Genomic DNA, 20,496 nt, shown 5'->3' with positions numbered 1-20,496 from the left:
CAGCAAAATAAGCACGAGTCTCTTCATACATATTCATTTTTTGTTGAAATCCATTTCTAGTGGCTTTTGAAAAAAAAACTTTGAAAACTATCAATATAAGTTTTTATATTATTGGTCTTAAACCAGATATATCATTGTTAATTTTAATTATGCAGAACAAATACTTATTTTAAAAATTTTCCTTAATATAAAAACATCCTTTGGATATACAGTGAGCTGTATCTTTTTTTCTGCTATTAACCATCAAGAGAAACTGTACAGGTCATTGTTTCTTCAATTTTTTTGTTTTCTTATTTTTGCTGCTTCTTTGGATGTTTTAATCATAATTATTTTACAAACACTAGTATACCATGCAAAGCATTAGTAATATTGTTGTAAGCTTTTAAAAAAATTGAAGGTAGCAACAAACAAAAAAAAAGCAAATAATGAAGTAAAAGGTTTTATAGCTCTATAAACTTTATAACTTGCTCTAATGCTACAACCATTTAATCATTAGTAGCAAAGAACTTTTTGCCAAAATATTTTGTGATATTGTTTTTGTTTTATATATAAACAATAGGATTCTTGTAAGTTTCGAATGTTTGATGTGATTGACAAGAACTTCAAATACATGATAGGTGTAGTTCTAAACTAAATCCTTGTTGCTTCATAACTTCTAACTTTAAAATTATTTCCACAGTCTGAGCAAGTAGCTATCTCTTTTACTAAAAAAGTCTCAATAAACCAAAATTATTCGTAATGTTATAATTATCTTTTTCTTCAAGAATTATTTGTTCGAAAAATGTTTCCTGATTAAAGTTCCTTGTTGACAGTAAAGAACTAAAATGCTATTGTGTGTTAAATCTTATTTTTTAATGTGTCTGAAATGATTACAAGCAAATAATTTTTTTTTAGTTCCAGAATGAGTTCTAAACATATTATTTAAATATAAATTTCTAAATTAAAACTACAGTGTTGGAAAAATATAATGGAACAAAAATAAAAATGATGCTGTCTAGCTAGTAATAATGGTGTATTGTCTGCTCCTATTCTAAATAACGGTAATCTTTTGTTTTATCTAAATCGTTCGACACAGACAAACAAATGTTGCACAATTTAGATGACAAAATTGACTCATTTGTGTACTTTTAATCATTAATTTAGATGTGTTTGATTTTTTTGTTAAATTATGCGGAAAAATTTCATAGGACAAATTGTTTTTCATTAAAAATATCATATTTAATTCTAATTTATAGTTTATTTTGTAAGATAGTAATAATCTTCTGAAGGTAAAACACTTTTATTTTCTTGAAAAAATTATCTAGGAAAAATTATCTTAAATATTTAGGAGCTAATTCTTTATATTTTAATTCTTTAATTCTTAATATTTTAACAATCATGGCTCCAGCAAAACAATATAAGAATCAATAAAAATTAATTTTGGATTTAGTTAAACAAAAAAACTAACAGAACTATTGAAAAACAGACTGGAGTTCCATGTTCCACCATTTCAAACATTTTTTAAAAAGTTTGAAAATCATTAAACTGTAAAGATTTTAAAAGGACGTGAGCGCAAATGTAAGACTACCATCAAAAAAAAGATCACTTGATTGTAAAATTATTCAAGAAAAATAGATTTGAGTTATCCAGAAATGTTGCAGAATATATTGAAAATAACACAGGGAACTAAAATAACTAATAAAACAATCCGAAATTGTTTACATGAAATGGGTTTAAAAGCTACACACCATGTAAAAAAGCTACACACCATTTAAAAAACTATTTTTAACACAGCAACATAAGAAAAATGATTATTATTTGTTAAAACTTTTTTTAATAAGCTAATTTCATTTTGGAAGAAAATACTGTGGTCGGATGAATCTAAATTTATTTGGTACATTCTGATGGTAAACAAAACGTTTGCAAAAAACTGGTGAAGCTTACCATTTAAGTTGCACGCAAGGAACAGTAAAACATGGATGTGGAAATATAATAGTATGGGGCAGTATGTCATGGAATGGTGTTGGAAAACTTAAATTTATCAAAGATACAATGATATGTACATTGATATATTGAATAATAATTTGACTTTATCAGCGCATAAATTGAGATTAGGTAGAGATTTTATATTTCAACATGAGAAGAAGCATAAGTCGAAAAAAAAAAAAACAGAATTTTTACAAATGAAATCAATAAATATTCTTAAATTGCCAGCACAAAATCTAGATATAAATCCTATCAAAAATTTATGGTCAATTTTAGATAAATAAATAGGTAATTGTCACTTGAAGCAAAAGGAAGAACTAGAAACAACTGTTACAAACGATGAAATAAGTTCTGATATTACAAAAAAATTAGTGGAATGCCAAAACATTAAAATGCTATTATAAAAGCTAAAAGAGGTCACACAAAATTTTAATTCTACCATCTTCTTAATAAATTATTTATGTTATGTGTCCCACTATTTTTTTCCAGAGAATTTAGTCAAAAAATTGTTCACTCATTATTAAATATGATTTTTAAAAAAATCTAAAAATATTCTCAAAACCATTTTTTTAATGAAAAAAATACTAGCTGTCTTAAAAAAATCATTTACTAGATAAAAAGTTATTTTTTTATGAACCAACTGGCAATTTTGATTAAAATTTGCCATTTAAAACGGATGTCACGTTATATTTTTCCAACACTGTATGTTTTTTATTCAAAAAGTGTTTTAGTCGCATCTAAACAAAGCATGCACTTGCATGTTTAGCAAGACTTGTACTGAACCTAATTGCAATTTAAAAGTATGACTAATAAATTAAACTGAACATGCATCTGAAGAGTTTAATATTGTCAAAAGCTGGTAATTTATTTTACCATAAAACCAAGTCAGAGTTAGTAAGAAGATGGTTGCTAAGGACGTCGCTGTACCTGAAAAATTTAATACTTTTAAAAAAAGATGTTTAAATCAATTTTTCTGTTAAAAATATTCAAAAAAATAACTTTAAAAACGTATTCTTCATTAAATTTTAGCTTAAATATGATAACAATTTTTTTTAATAATTTCTGTTAAATAAAGGGAATCTACCACCTAAAAGTAACTTGAAAAAATAATCTTTTAAAATTTTTTTAGAAAGACATGGAAAAATAGTTTCAAACGTTTAAATTTTTCATAAAAAATACATGTTTTTTTTAAAAAAAATTTAAATATAACATTTAATTTACACAAAATGCATTTATTTTAAACGATCATTAACTTTTTATTTTATCTAAAGCCTTGGCATAAAATAAAAAATTTAAAAAGGTTCAACGATATTAAAAGTTATTCGTAACGAAAAGGTTTTATTTGTGCATTTAAATTGCTAAAACGTCAAAACAGCCGTGGTCGAATTGTAAAGAAAAAAACATATAAGCGTGGTCAGTTACAGCGTGCGATCGCTATATAAACTCTATAATCTCAAACATTATTATTAGGAAAAGAGAAAAGTTCACTAAAGTTCATGCAATATAATTATTTTTTGATCTCCTTTTTATTTTTACAACAATATACAAACTTGTCAAAAATGAACAGTTACAAAATAATTTTATTCAACAAAACACACATTAAAATAAACTACATTCGCAGTTTTGTAGAACTTATCATAAGCTAAATAATTCACTCACTATTCCTATTCTCTATATAAGATCACCACTACCCTTCTTGTTTTCTTAACTGCACCGCACATCTACCTGATTGTTGTCTTTTCAATTCTTTCCAAATAGAGAACATCATTTGGTGGACACCTTCATCGCATATATTCATTGCTACGTATCATTATACTCTGCTCTCACATAGTGTATATTTTTTCTTTATTCTTTAATAATACACTTCTTTACATCAAATACTTTCTTTACATATACGTTAACTTTAACTTAGATAAAAACTCAGATTTAACTCAGACTTTTTCGTTGTAATTTTATGTTGTAGAAGTGATTTTATATATATACATATATATATATATATATATATATATATATATATATATATATATATATATATATATATATATATATATATATATATATATATATATATATATATATATATATAAAAGTACTCAATGTTCTTAATAGAACAGAGCAATAAATTAGTAGAAATTATAGATAGTAGATAGATAGTAGTATTTGATATACATATATATCGAATGTATAAATATTTAAAAAATGCTTAAGATATATGAATCAGTGTTTTTTAAAAGGGCTGATTTGCTCAAAACCCGTTTTTGAGAAAATAAAAAAAAACTCTTTATATCTTTTAATACTAAATATACAGAACTTGTGTTATATATTTTTAAAAAATATATGCAAGAGTAACATCTTAGTACACTTTGATAATTGTTATAACATTTCGTTTGTTAATAATTAATGTGTGAAATTTCGAAAAATTGGCCCTTTTAAAAAAAAGTATCGAGTATTTCAGGAAGGAAAACAAATTAAAACTTCGTAAGAACTACAACTATGTACTTTAAAACAATGTTTTAACGTCCCAGTAATAAATATAATACATATATTTAACTAAATTAGCTATCAGTAAGAATTAATCTAGTTCCCTCTCAAAGTCACTATCAGGGAGATTCTCACATTCATTAGTTGGCTAGGAGTACAGCTCGTTATAAAACTCGTTGAATTCTTCAGGAATAAATTGTTTTAATTTTTTAAGGTCTTCCACCTTCACTTTTTTCAGTGTAACTTTGTCACTTGGATAAGCCAAACTATCCACTTGTAGTACAGTACCCGTATGTTTGGATATTAAAAGTACCCGTATGTTTGGATATTAATATTAAAAAGTATGACAGACCAAACCATTAATATTGGTGAATGCCTTAATGTAGCCTTTTTTATCATGCTCATATACAAAATGAAACAAGTTACTAATTGAAAAGTGAACCTTCTTTTCTTTTGGGATATTTTTACCCTTGGTTTCTGAAGAAATGCAAGGTTTTTTGTAATGTTTTCGGCTCCCAGCTTCAAAATCAAAAAATTCAGTTGCATCTACAATTTCTTTCAACGTAAACTTTTGTGATCTGGAGCTGCTAATAATAAGCTCGGTGAGTTGACGCATGTGATAAAGACGGTCATATGTTTTTAAAACACTTGAAATTATACCAAAGTCCCTATCACAAGGGAGGAAACTATGCCCTCTCATAGGAAAGAATTGTTCGACTTTATCAAACTTACCACTGTCAGTTAAGTATAAACAAAAATATGATAAGATTTGATTTTTATTTTGTCCACCAGAGTTGTCACAAAACAAACGTAATGTATTATACTTTGGTGGAAGTGAGATCAAATATTCATTTAAAAAAATCGCAATTTCATTAGGCCCTTTTCTTCCTTGACCTTCATGGTATATATATATATATATAAATTTTTTCTTCTTTAATGTTATGTATAGAAAAAAAGTTGACTGATAGCTGTCTCATGTAACAAAGTTGTTGGACAGGTAATACCTGTATTACCTGTCCAACAACTTTATACCGTATTTTTGGCAAGCTTATTGTCTTCATATAGTCAAATGCCAATGATAGAATGTGCTCCTCCTTTTTACGCTGCGGGAGGTAATTTATTATGGGGGTAATTTATTTCATGACACCGGTCCACAATCTTTTATCTGATTGCTTCAACATATATAAGATAGTATTTATTATATTTGTATTTTATATTTTTTAAATAACATATATCTTTGATTTGGACGCTTTCCTTTTGATCAATTTTTAAAAAATTTCCCTCCATGATAGCATGTCTAATGCATGCTATAAACTAACAAATCGTCGTTCGCTTGATGCCTTTTTTCTTGCGGATGCAATAGATCTACTCTCTCGTTTATATAAATATATACGCTATATTCTACTTCATAGTTCTTGTTGTAAACCATAATAAAATAGTAAAACCATAATAATAGTATTGTCGTAAACCATAATTAAAAAGTCTTTCATGTATATTTTGGCTTTTATCAAATATAAGAAAAAGGCTATACAAGAACTACAAACATCTATCGTATATAAATAGCGTAACTAATAACCGTATGTATAATAGATTATATATAAATAGCGTTACTAATAACTGTAATAATCAGAAGACGGGAAGTGACGTCAATAATATTATATTGCATTATTACTTAAATTATAACAGTTCCTAATACCTTTTTCTAATTCTTTTAAAGAATTAACATTTACCAACATTTAAAGTCATTGTTAACGGAAACCTTCGATCATCAAAGATTTTTCCTCCGCGTTCGAAAGTTTGGACGTCTATTTAACTTTTTTTTGTTAAGAATGCCTCTAGACGTACCCGTAGCCACTGCGATTGTATTACGATTGTATTATTCATAAATCCGTATTTATGATATCTTCTTAACTTTCGTATTTTTCTTCTCATATCTGCAAAAAGATAAACAACGTTTATAATTTTTAAAATGACTTATGATCCACAGAGCTGGCTAAAGTCGTCTGATGATTTTCAATCAGATCAGCTAAATTTTGGATCCAGCAATTCAGAAAAAGAAATTCCTTTATTTGACGATGAATTCATGAACCAAAGAAACGAACTATTGAGTGTGGAATACGATCCGTGTGCTCCTTCCATTGAAAGTCACGAATCGCCAACCATAGATACTTTTTTGAAGGAAAAGCCAGATCCAAGAAAGCTTGAAACATATATATCAAGTTTACAAAAAATGATTAGACCGCTTTCATCGTAAGTATTATTGTTGTTGTTGTTGTATTTGTTTTGTTATTATTATTAATTTTATTATTATTGTCATTATAATAATTATTGTTATTATTGTTATTTTTATTATTACTATTATTATTATTTTTATTATTATTATTATTGTTATTATTATTATTATTATTATTATTATTATTATTATTATTATTATTATTATTATTATTATTGTTGTTGTTGTTGTTGTTATTGTTGTAAATTACAACAAACAAAACTATTTACGTAAAATAGAGCCTAAATTCTAAATTTTCTTTTAGCGAGTTCAAAAAAAAATTATCTTATGATGTGATTTGTCAACTAGCTCACGCAATTTTGGATGGTACTGTTTTTGAAATAGTGAAAGGACTTCAAGACATTCAGTTTATTACTGAAAAAAATCTTTCCACACAGAGAGCAAAATTGCTAGAAGAACATAAAAGTAATATATTATTTTAAAATATGTTTCAGCATCAAGTTGATTAAATAATTTTAGGGGACAACAGTTATTCAAAGATATACAGTCAATAGGATTGACTATGAACAATAGGACGAAAATGAACATCAGTACCAAATTTAGTAAATGTCAAAGCCACAGACACAATATATTAGATAAATATTGTATTATTTTGATTTGGTTGGCTTAAATATAATATATAGAAGTAAATTTTTGGCTGTGCAAAAATTTTTCCTTTCTTGCCCTTTTTCTATCGCACACAAACAGCAAGAGTTCTGTGGTTCGAGCAATTAGGTGACTTATCAAGTTATATCTTAAGAAGTGCGTATCAAAACATAAAAATTGCTACTCAACAAGTAAATATTGTTTTAGTAAAACCAAAGTTTAGGGTTTAGCTTCTCTATCTGGTTATTTGCTTATTTAAATATTACATTTTTATAACTAAGGATATAAGTTAGTAAAGTTTTACTATGCTAATTTAAAGAATTATTCCTCAAAATTTAAAAAATAAAATAAAACAGGCAAGGTTATAAAACAAGTTACAAACAAGCAGACCTAAAAACGGCTGTAAATATAGTAAAAAAACATGGATTTATCATTAGGAAGGCTGCTTGAACTTACAACATTTCTTTTGAAACATTACATAAAAAAGTAAAATATGGAAAAATTTTTGAGGTATTTCACTGTTTTTAAATTTCCTTTGAGTTTTTAATTTTTCAAATTAAATTAAAATATATTGGCACACTAAATAAAAAATATGTTTTAAAAAACTACTAACCCGAAGTTAGTAAGAATAATTTGGTCTAATTATGTTTACCATTGAAATTTTATAGTATGTGTTTTTTGTAAAAATAAGGCAGCTGAACATTTTAGTTTTTTAAAATATTGCTGGCAATACTAAAAAAATTTCAATACTAAAAATTGAAATATTAAAATAGCAATAATAACTTTGTAAAAATGTGTGAAAGTTGTGTTCATATAAAAAAAAAATAGTCTGTACAGAAAAAAGTTTTTCAGTATATGATCAGCATTAACTAATTATATAGGGTGTCACATTAAAAATGTGAACACTGTTAAAGAAGATTATTAGGATATATTATGTGAGAACATTTTATGTTTAAAGTGTTGCAAAACACTATAAACATATAATGTAGCTAGTATTTAAAATCTTAACCCTAAACAAACATTTTATTATACAATAAAGTTCATTTCTTATACCATTAAGTTCACCTTTTATACAAGTCACTGCATTATTATAATTTGATTTAGTTTTATTAAAATGAAAGTTTGTCCATTGTCTCAAAGATAATTATTTATGCACATAATTAACATAATTATTTATTCAGAACAAATCTATATTATACTTTTTTTTTTTGTTTTTAGTGAAAAAAATAGCTATGCTGAAACGTCATCAAGAAAGTATTGAAAGATCTCAAACTCGACCTCATCACATACTAGTTTTGGAGAGACATCATGCTGACGAGAAAAAGGTTTTAATAAATATTATGGTTACATTAATTAATTTTTTATAAATAATAGTAAATTTAGTTAACTTTAAATTTTTTATCTTTATTCATCTAAGTATTTTACTTTTTATGTGTTTTTAAAAGTAATATACTTTTAAGGAATATTTCTGCACGACTATAACAGGTATGTTGTCCAGGCCACAATCTGTAGAGTCTAAGCAGAAAATCACTTTAGATACAGAAGCTGAAGTGAAACAAATTTTAAGCAATCAATCTTTTTGTCGACTATACCAGGTAGGATGTGATTGGTGGAATCAAGAGATAAGATTGATGAAAAGTGCTTAGCAAACAAGTCAGCTTCGTCTTTAGGTGAGATAACAAATTCTAAACCATGCAAGAGAAGAGGAATAATAGATTTGCCCTTATTGTAGACACTTTTAACGATTTTTCAGTAGTCTCTGGAGCCTAATTTTTGAGATGTAATAAAAAATTTTGTGACCTGAAAATAGTGGGCTTTGGCATCAGACAAAACCTTTTTTTTAATAGTTTCTATCAGTAGAAAACAGACACCTGTTTTCTGGAGAATTGTTTTGGCAATAGATATGAAAGTAATGGTTACGATTAGATATTGCAACAGCATGAGAGGAAAACTATGGAAAGTGAAGCTTGACTTCACTTTCCATAGTTTTCCTCTCATGCTGTTGCAAGAAGTTATACAAGAAGCACATTTGTCAGCAGAAAGATGAAAGATTTCTACCCAAGGGCCATCACAAAGAAAATTACAGAAAGAGTCTGAGTCAGTGGACTCTTTCCGTGAGATCATTAGTAGTTATAAAAGGTGCAATAATGGAAGAATTCCAATGATGATATAGAATGAGATAATAGCAGAAACTAAGCACTGACAGGATCAGAAACAAGACCTAAGTCAAGTAGAGAAGGTAAATGATTCAGATTATCTGGAAAGCAAGTTGGAAAGTTGACTTTTTATGTTAGAAATATAGAAAGGAAAAAGTTTTGTGCCTTAACACAAATCAGTGTGATGAGCATAAAAGTCACCATCAACAACAGTATTGGCTGAAGTAGAAAAGGAAAGGGTTAGGTTTTGATCATAATTAATTTGAGGTAATTTGATCAAAAATAAAATTGAAAAGCATGGAGTCTTGAGATGAAGGAAAGCGATATAGAACAAAAAGAAAAGTAATAGAGTAAAACGGTGTTAAACAAAAGAACGTAAAAAAATAGTCTGTGGATTCAAACCTAGGTGAATTCTTACAAATGTAAATGCCCAGGCCAAGCATGTAACTATTGGAGTCTTTACTAATTAAAGGAAGATAACCATCAACACTAAGATTACAAGATCAGATAGCTGAACTCAAAATAGTCCCTCAAAAACAAGTAGGTCTGGTGAACTTTACAAGAGATAAGACTCAACATAAGGGCAGTTACTTCGAAGACTACGAATATTAGTGAATAATAGACTTAGACAACTTGGTGATAAATATTGTTTTTTGTGTTTTTAGTTTTTGATACTTTAGTCATTTTTAAATTAGTTAAATCAAATTACATTTTTAAATCACTAAATCAAAGCACAGATTAGTACTCAGTACACTATCTAATAGTCCAAACAATTGCCTCATATCTACTAATAAACCCTAAGCCGTAACAAAGGGCTCCAAATATGCCCTCAACAATGCACATCAAAAGTACGAATAGCCAACCTCGGAACTATAAAACTTAGATTTAGAGCTGTACCCTCATTAGGAGATAATAGATTGAGTTGCCTTGTCATAAAAACAGAGGCACAAGTGAAACTTATGCAATGAGTCAAGAAGATCATTCTTTCAACATCCTAAACTGGAGACAATGTATTATAAATACATCTGCACCAGCCTAATAGATGAAGAAAGGGTGTGAAGCTGGTCAACAGATAGAATCTGTTAACCCATTAAGTCTTTACCTAGGAGGCTTTCTACAAGACAGTAGCCGGATGCATTTAACATCTGCCCAAGATGAGTATTTTTATCGAGACACCATCTCTAGCCTTTACTCAACCAATAACTTTAAGGCAGAGGGTGTTTTAAGTTGGAGTTGGCTTCTCCGAGCCTTTGCCTAAAAGAGCAAATCCTTCAAGGCAGCAGGACATGAAGCAGGTTGTACATGTTGTCAGTAGCAGGATAACGTGACCTGACCCTATTCTGTAAATTAAATTTTTAAATTAATAAAAAAATTTTCTTTTTTCGTTAAGGCCACAAATATTTTCAGTTATTAAAAATATTTATTATTAAAAATGTAATCAAATTGTTTAACATTATTTTTTATGATTTTATCGTGTTTGGACTTCAAACTTTCTCTATGTTTTCTTTGAAATTCTTAATAGGATTTAGTAGCACTTATTTCCATGTTTTATTTATGTGGTACTAGTTAAATGGTTGAGTTTAAGAAACTACCAAGTTTAATCTCGATCATTTTGTTTCTAATAATATTAAGCTCTTTTTATTTACCTATAGAGTAGTTTTTGGTGCTTTTATATGATATCACTAAATAGTCTAATAACTCTAGTATCAACAACCTGGCATTTAAAACAGTTTTTATAAATTCTCATTCAGATTTCTGAGTAATTAAGTTGTGCTCCGTTTCTCTTCCCTCTGTTGGTGGCACTTTATTTTTACTAGTTAGTAATAGTTTTAAAACTATTACCTCATTATTCTCATATCTGATTTCCTGGATAATTGCATCAATTTCTCACTAACTAACTTTCTATGATTTACTTTGTGATGATCTATGTTACCATTTTGAGGTTGTTTTTTAGTTGTTTTTTTTTTCAGATTTTTCAACAGATTTTGCTGAAAAAAAACATCTTTTTATAATAGCAAGAGTTTGTGCAATAAGGTATTGACTAATACTAAAGCTTATTATTCTTAATTGTTATTAATTGTTATTATATTCTTATAATAAGATCCAAATATCAGAGATTAAGTATTAGACTTGCCTTTTGTTAATGAGCTTCATTAACAAGATTCAAGATTTTTAAAAAGTCTCTAGAACCTAACTTCTGAGATAAAACACAAAATTTATTGATCAGAATATAGTATGTCTTTGTGTAAGTCCTTCTTGTATTGATTTCTTGAATTGATATAAAGATGTTTGTTTTCAGGAAAGTGAATGAAATGATTGCAGTCGGAAATAGCAATAAGAAGGAGAACGTTATATGGTAGAGTGAGGCTTGACTTGAAATGGACAAAAAAAAGCTTATATGCCTGTCTGAATCCTAAAGATTTTATAGAAGATGCACTGTTCAGAAAAGATCTAAAAGACATCAGCTTAAGGATTATCACAAAGAATATTATAAAAGAAATCACACTCAGGTATTTGTAAAACATACCATCATGAATGGTAAATGATTTATTAAGAAGCTTCTTTAATGACTTTTAAATTCAAATCAATTATGAAAATTGTTTTATGGAACATTTTAGTAGTTACTGAGTATTAAAAACTTTTTTGGATCAATAATAAATATTGATTCAAAAAATTTGATAAAAAAACTTTTTTAAGCTTTTTATTGTTATCTGTTATTTACTACTACCAATGTGCACACAACTTGTTTCTTTGCACACTTGCACACAACTTCTTTCTCCACATGGCAGCTTTGTTCTACAAAGTATATAGTTTGGAGTTATACAGTTAAAAGACATTGTAACAAGCTGTATTAACATAATAGTATATTAAAAAATAGTTGTCTCATTGACTGTACCAGGCCCCCTGATTTTTAGTGAGATGAATACATTAAAAATAAAAGACATTGTTTAACTAAAATTATTTATTTCCTTTAACTAAATGTTAAAAAATCTTTACAATCTGTACTAATACTTTACAATTACTGAATGTTTTCAACTTAATTGTTTGCCTTAATATTATTTTATGATTTTAATGTTCTTAAATAAAATAACAATTTTTTTATGATTTAAATGTTTTGAAATTAAATTTTAAAAATTTGGAAGTAATTTTTTTTAGCTATATAAACACTAAGTGTATATAATGTAGGTATGTAAACACTAAGTGTATATAATGTAGCTACATAACACTTAGTGTATATAATGTATAATATAAGCACGAAGTACATATAATGTAGCTATATAACACATAATATAGATGGATAAACACTAAGTGTATATAATGTAGCTATATATCACTAAATGTATAAAGCTATATAGTTGTTTATCAATTTTTAATGTTAGATATTTTATCAAAAGTGTGAAAAGGAAATGGCACAGTTAGATCAAAAACTATTATTAGAGTTAGACCAACAAGTTTCAGATCAACAGAGTACACTTGAGGTAATCTGATAATTTAATCATAAATTAAATTGTCTTACATTTACTAATTGAATTAATTACATTAACTAATTGTCTTAAATGTTACAATGAGTTGCAAAGTATTGTCTTACTTTCTTGTTTCCCTTCTTTCAAGGTTTACATAATGGTTAATGTATTGCAGACAGGTTAATAATATAACAATAAAGCTAAATAAAAACAAAGTTTTTTATGGTTGTTTGAAATATTTTGTTGCTAATGCAATAATGCAATATGCTACAATAAATAAATCATAATTATGTTGATTGAGAAGAGCATAGTGATGGTGGTTTAACAAATGCAAGAAAAATATGAAAACGAAAATACAATCACAGTTATTTGTTGCCGATCAGCGAAATGTGTGTTTTTTGTTAATGTTAATCTGTTAGTTTGTTTAAGTTTATATTCAAATTAGAATTTTGAAGAAAGTCACAATAAAGTACTTAGAAGTTCTTTATTTTATATTAGAAAAAATGGCTGGTAACACAATTTGTTTGAAATGAGATTTGTTTATTTCTAACAAACTGTCCAGCCGCAGACTAGAAACCACACAGTTGTTATTATGGCTAAATATTTTACCCATAAAAAATCCTAATGTAATTAAAAAAGCTCGCCAGACTAATGATCAAAAAATCTTGATGTGTGATAACTGTAAAACCTGATGGCAACCTGATGACTTCAACCTGATGACTACGCTAATGAACTAATTTTAAAATTTATAGAGTAAAAGTACCGCAAACCGGACTTCACAAAAAGCTAAATAACTTTTTTACTATTGAGAATTTGTAGGATTTTTTTCCTGGAATATGGTTCTTTACAGTGTAAAATTCAATTTCAAGTTTCCATGGAAAATAAGATTTTATTTTTTTAAAAAGTGTCCACTGTTTCAGTGTTAAAAAAATTCAATTTCAAGTTTCCATGGAAAATAAGATTATTTTTTTAAAAAGTGTCCGCTTTTGGGAAAATTGTACCTAAAAGCGGACAGTTCCAAATTATATGAAAAAAACAATCAATATTTTTATTTTTAATGTTAAAATAAACACATAATAATAATACAAGCAGAAAAAACAAGAAAATAAAACTAATAAAAAAACATAAGCAAGCTTGATCTTAAAATAAAATAAAAAAATTTATAAACTAGGTTCTGTGACTTTTTGTGCAAAAGAATTCTTTGCCTATTATATATCTTTTTGGGAGACAAGGCTTATAAAGCCACAAACTGCAACTAGATTTTTTGGGAAAACTTTGGGCACTTTTTGTAATATATATTTTTTGGCTTTCTTGGCAGGAGTTTTTACTTCTACTGCTGCAATTCAACATACGTTTGTTTTAATAGCTTTGCATTGTCTTCTTCTCTTAACTGGTTTAACCATGCTTCTTCTGTAAAAGCTTGACCAACCACTGTTATGACATTTCTGGCTTTTTTTTCCGAATGCTAATAAGCATTTTGGAATTGAAATTGGTTCAAGAGAGTTCTTTCAAAACTGATTTTTACACAAGTCGCCAATTCTTCTTGAGAAGTTAAATTTAAATTTAGAATTGAAGTTAGAGTTGCATGCGGAATTAAGGTTCGTTTTTGTTGAGCAGTTTGAGGCAAAGAATTTGGGCTGCGTGGTTATTTTATAACTGCTGATGGTGTTATTAAAGCATTATTAAAAGTTTGACGAATTTGTAATTTTGATTTGTCAATGTTGTCTTGATTTAATGGAAAGAGACCAGTGTTTTTAAAACCAGCAATAATTTGAGTACAAGTGTAAGGTTTGTTGCTTCTATACAACTGTGCTTGGGGAAATTTTTTTGGACAAATTGCTAAAACCACTTTCAGCATAAAATTTTTGTAAAATATCATGCCAAACATCTTTGACATTTCAAAATACACCAACATTAAGTGTAGCCTTAAAGTGTAAATAAAACATTGTATTGTTTTATTTACACTTTAAGGCTACACTTAATGACACGTGTGTCCTGTGGCCATTCAAAAGTAAAATATGTTGACCACCAATTTTTTGAATGTGAGGAATAAACATTTTATCGAGCCACTGCAAAAATTGGTTATTTTTCATCCAACCTGAGGGTGGTATTATATAAAGTGTGTTTGGTGGGCCTCCTTTAATCCAATAAACATATAGTCAATTTTTTGATTTGTAAACAACAAAAGATGGTAGAAGGAATGCATCAGCATTAATACAATTAAGGACAGTGTAGTTTATTTTTTGTTATTTCCAGTTAATACAAGTGGACGCTTAGCACCTCTTCTAGTAATTACTTTCACATCACCCTTGTTACCATTGAAACCAGTTTCATCACTATTCCACAAATGCATGGCTTTACTCAAATCTATTTTTGCTAAATCAAAAAATTTTTCAAAACAATAAAATAACAGGCAATAATTTCTGGTACCTTGCTCTCAAAGATGCGATGTTTGTAGCTGTTCTTTTGCTTAGTTCTGAGTCCCATTGACCCATAAACCCTTTGTACCTTTGATCTAGTTGTCTACCAAAGCTGCTCTTAAACTTAACTTGCCATTTTTAATCTTATCCAATACGCTTTTTATTGTCTCCTCAGTGTAAGGCTTTTCGTTTATTTTATTTTTTGCCATTTTAAGTTTAGTAAATTCAATTCAATTACAGATTTATAGAGATTTTTGAAAATGAAAAAGCGATGCACATTGGTGGTTACTTTGTGTACTTTTGTTACTTTAACTTCAACAGTATAAGTGCAAAAATACAAAATTAATTAATTAATTACAAAAGTGTGAAAACTTAAAAAACCCTAATGAAAAAAATTCAATCAGTGTGAAAAAATAATTAAACAAATTACTTTTAACATAATAAAAAAATTCAATTAGAGTGAAAAAATGATAAACAGATTAACTTATGAAATTTTAATTGATTATAGGGCGATTTGTTGCGTCTGGCTCAAGGTGAAAACATAGCGTTCTCTACTACTCGCCTATTCATCGTGCAACCGGATTTTTTTGTGGAGACCTACTTTATTATGGCAAAAAATAATTATTCCTCCATGTTCAGATTAGTTAAAATGTCGTGTCGCTCATATTATATATTTAAATAATAGAATATAATACGATGTTAATAAACTTATATAATTTAAACATGGAGTTTTAGATTTAACTTAAAGTGAATAATATATTTATAAAATCTAGATTAAATCATCATGCCAAATAAATGTTGTGTGTATGCTTGTCACACCAGCTATAAAAGTGAAAGAAAACAAAATATCTAGTGAAGTTAATAAAACATCAGTGTATCGGTTTCCAAGTGATAACGTTGAGCGTGAAAAATGGATTAAAGCTATTCTAAACTCTAATTTGGTTATTACCAAGTATACTGTTATCTGTGAGTTACACTGGCCTCCAAATTTTGATACAGTTATAGTGTGTGGAGGAAAACGACAACCAAAAAATGCTTATTCTCTTAGGCTGGAAATACCTTTATCTCAGATACTCACAAATACTTTTATCCAACTAAAAGAACTAGCAAAAGATCTTTAAGATTTTTTAAGACTTTTAAGATTTCTTAAAAGGGATAAATCGAATCATAACTGTTGACATCTGGTCTAAGTTTGATGATGTTTTTTAGCTCCTTGAAAATGGACAATAAAAAAGAAGTAATTATGCAACATATTTCAAGAAGTACATGAGATGGTGAGCTAGACACATTTCTTAAAAGGAATAAAGGTAATTTTCGTGACATTAAATTTTAATGATTAAAAACAAGTTTATCAATGGCAGTGATCACCAGCATCCAGTTATATCGTTTATGGTTGATGGCTATGTTGTTATACAACCTTCAAATTTTTATAAATGGAATACCTTTTTTTGTACTTAAAATTTATGAAAATCTTGCTTTTGAAACATTTCATTATGGGATTAAGTGTCACATTTCTAGCTTAACAGTGAATCAAATCATAACTGTTGACACCTAAATTTGATGAGATACTTCGTTTTTTAGCTCCTTGAAAATGGACAATAAAAAAGAAGTAATTTTGCAACATATTTCAGTTATGGGATTAAAAACAATTGGAAAAATAGTTATACACTCTTTTATTTTTCAACATCAAGGGCATTATATAATCGCTTAAGAAAGGATCAACTTCCGTCTATTTCAACACTCACTCGAATTACTTCAAAAAATTTTAATATTAATGAAAAAAATTTATTTAATTTTTAGTTCTCTCCCGCATAAGCAGAAGTTATTTATCATACTACATAATGATATGTTAAAAAAAGTTTACTTTACTGTGGTGGAACTATTTTTAATAGATCAGAGGATAACCCATTGGAATTGTCCAAAACATTGTTAGTGATTATGACTGTTTGTTTAAATGGGGGTCCAAAGGTGTTAATTAAAATAATACCAATATCAAAATTATGATCTGATTTTTTGTTTGAACAGATTAATTTAACCAATCAAATAATTGATTCAGTCAGTGCGAATGTGGAGCTATTGTGTGTGATGGAAATCGTGTCAATCAGGCTTTTTTTTTAAATGTGCATATTCGTTCCAGGAAAACCATTGTTAACAGTAGATGGAAAGTATTTAGTTTAAGATTTTTTACACCTCATAAAAAGTATTTGTAATCTTTGGTTAACTGAAAAAACTCAGGAATTAATATTTGGCGATAACGGAGTAACCTGGGTTGCAAAAAGGACTCATTTAAAGCAGCTTCCAATGCAGAATCTAGAAGCTTTCTAAAGTTATCTGACCTGAATGAAACTTCTGTTTCTCCTAAACCTGGTGAATGATAGTGTGTTTTGACAGTTTTCAGAGTATTTTCTGAAAAAACTTATGCTGGTCTTTTGCAACATCCTGACATGATTCATAGTGATGTTAACGACACAGCTGTATTTATCAATAAAGTTATTATTTGGTGGAAATTGTTAAATGTCAAAGCCATCGGTGCTGATACAAAACATAATAATCCCTTGCAGACTGTTATCATTAATCCTAATGACAACCGTTTAAATTTAATACTGCAATTTGGTGATATAGCTTTTAAAATAGCAGGTCCCAAAGATAAACGTATTAAACAGCTTTATAAAGGTACTGCAACTTGTATATATCAAACTTGTTATGGACTAGTAGATTTATGTAGATATTTACTTAACACTATGCAAAACTATGTACTTCTTGGTCAATTTACATCAGATCACCTGGAAAGAGAATATAGTATACAATATTTTCTTTGTGTTCTACAAGTTATTGAAAAATTACATATCAAACATGCATCTTTACTTTTGAAATTAAATGTAGATATTGACAATTTTAATGTAAAGTCTGGTCATCAATTTGCATTATACCAATACAAATTGTCTATAGACTGCTGCGAAATTCTTGATAACTTTCAAGATCTGGAATCTTTTATTGCTAATGATGTCAAAATGTCACTTATTCACATTGCTGGTTATGAAAAAAACACGAAATGATAAAGAACGAACTGATTATGAACTTTTAGATCAAATAACATACTATTATCAGAAGTATGGTCAGTTTTCTAAACGTTTGGATCGTGGTGGATTAAAAGTTCCGAGTGAAAATTCGTGCAATGGACATTTTTTTGTTTTGTAATTTTTCAAATAATTAAAGATCATGTTTGCAGAAAATCTTTAAGTAGTATTTTTATGATCATATCAGGCTATTGTTTATTGGATATGGAAGAACATCATTGTTTAATATTGAGAAATATTTTTTTTTAATTTATGTACCACTATCACTCCAAGATCTGGCAAAGAATCTGCACTAAAAGTATCTTAGAAGTCTACTTAATTGTCTACTATTTATAATATATATAGTATACTATTTTATAAAAGTCTCATATAGTAGTTTTTTTGATTTTTTTAAATTGTTCAGATTTTGTTAACAAAATCTAGAAAATTTTACATAGAAAATGTTTTAAACCAAATGAAAAATATTAGATAAATTTTAAACAAAATTTATCTTTATATTCTTTGTTTGGTTTAATAACATTTTCTATTCAATATAAGAAAAATCAGTTTTGTATTTTAGATGGTAAAGCCAAAACTAAAGGTGAAATTATATAATTATGTAATTATATAATTATGTAGTAGAGAACGCTATGGGTGAAAACTAAAAAAACCTTGTTTCCGTCAATACTTTTAAGGGAGTAAGATTTTGAAAATCTAAAACTATTTTTGAAATTAGTAGAAAATTTCCAAAAAAATAAATTACTTTGATTTTAAATTGCTTTTTTAAATCTTTCATGCTAAAAACCTAATTTCAAAAAAAAGTTTGATTTTTAGGGTTGGATTTGTTTAAACTTAAATATCTTATTAAAGCAATGATTTTAATAATTTTTTTGAAATTTTATTATTTTGCACACACTAAAAATTAAAAACTTTTTTAAAATTTGCAAATATCTTTATTTTTAGTGAAAATAATCAGTTTTTTCGATACGTGTCCGCTTTTGCGCACTATCCGGTTTGCGGTACTCTAATCTTTTCTTCTTTTGATTTGTTTTTGAATTTTATATTTCAGTTTTATATTTTGAGCATTTATAAAAAAAATATATATATTGAAAAATTTATAAATTTTTTATTTAAACAGAGTCTTATAAGATCATAAAATTTATTTGCTTGTTAAATTTGTTCGTTAAATTTGTTTGCTTTTTTTAGAGAGCTGGTCTTCCGATGTTTTATCTAACAAACAATCCTGATGAAGTCAGATTGCAAATGTATGTTCTTGAGTTTATATCTAAGCTTATCGATTCTTAACAACATCGTCGTATGAATAGGGTGGAATATAAAAATATAAGATCGCTAAATACACGGCACTCGAGATTTAAAAGAAAAAATGCAGAATAATTTTTTTCGATCTAATTGTTTTAAAGAGTACCGATTTTTTTTTTTTTTATATATAAAAGTTATTAAAAAATAATTGAAGGTTGATGGACTTTGCATTACATTAAACGTTGATAAGATCGTTGAAAGCTATAAACCAATTCAAATAGACTTACTTCGAATTGAACCAATTAAAAAAGACTTGCATTAAGTTGAATTACTTAAAAAAGATTTACATTAAACTTTTTAAATGTCTTATTGGTAATAAATAAAAATTGTTTAGTAAACATGGCGATGCCCTTGATGGAATTGTTATGATGGCGTTGAAATTTTGTAAAATCATTTTAAAGTTTTAAACATATTAATGTGGTTGTTATAAAAACTTAACTCGCTGAAACCAAAACTTTTTATAAAAAAAAAATCCTTTCTTAATTTAACGTGGTATGTAACTTCTAAAGTAGTCATAACTTCTAAACTAATAACTTAGCTTACATATACTTTTAAATATATCTTAAGTATTTATTGATAAAAGATTAAAAACCTTCTTCAAAAAATCTTTAAATATTATATATAAAACATTAAAAAAATTTTAGTATCTACATCTAATCTTTGTTTAAAATGATTCAGTATCAGTTTTTATGCATAGCAAGGCTATGTTTATTTCGTTGCTACGCATTTTTACAATGAAATTGTACCACAAAATGT

At 27.3% G+C, this 20,496-nt stretch overlaps 1 protein-coding gene across 2 annotated transcripts; it reads left to right on the top strand.

The window, feature by feature from the left end:
- Positions 1-6,166: 6,166 nt before the first annotated feature.
- LOC100206697 (protein DGCR6) lies at positions 6,167-20,173 on the top strand. Of its 2 annotated transcripts, XM_065792150.1 has the most exons (5): positions 6,170-6,696; positions 6,984-7,144; positions 8,543-8,649; positions 12,861-12,959; positions 19,627-20,173. In XM_065792150.1, exons 1-5 carry the CDS (start codon positions 6,416-6,418, stop codon positions 19,723-19,725), a joined length of 747 nt encoding a protein of 248 aa, XP_065648222.1. In that variant the 5' UTR covers positions 6,170-6,415; the 3' UTR covers positions 19,726-20,173. The 2 variants fall into 2 exon arrangements, with proteins under 2 accessions (XP_065648223.1, XP_065648222.1); XM_065792151.1 differs by lacking the exon at positions 12,861-12,959 and having other exon boundaries at positions 6,167-6,696.
- The last annotated feature ends 323 nt before the right edge of the window (positions 20,174-20,496 follow it).

Source organism: Hydra vulgaris, chromosome 03 (genome assembly GCF_038396675.1).
Source record: "Hydra vulgaris chromosome 03, alternate assembly HydraT2T_AEP".
Lineage (NCBI taxonomy): Eukaryota > Metazoa > Cnidaria > Hydrozoa > Anthoathecata > Hydridae > Hydra > Hydra vulgaris.
This window is presented reverse-complemented; position numbering and strand designations above follow the sequence as displayed.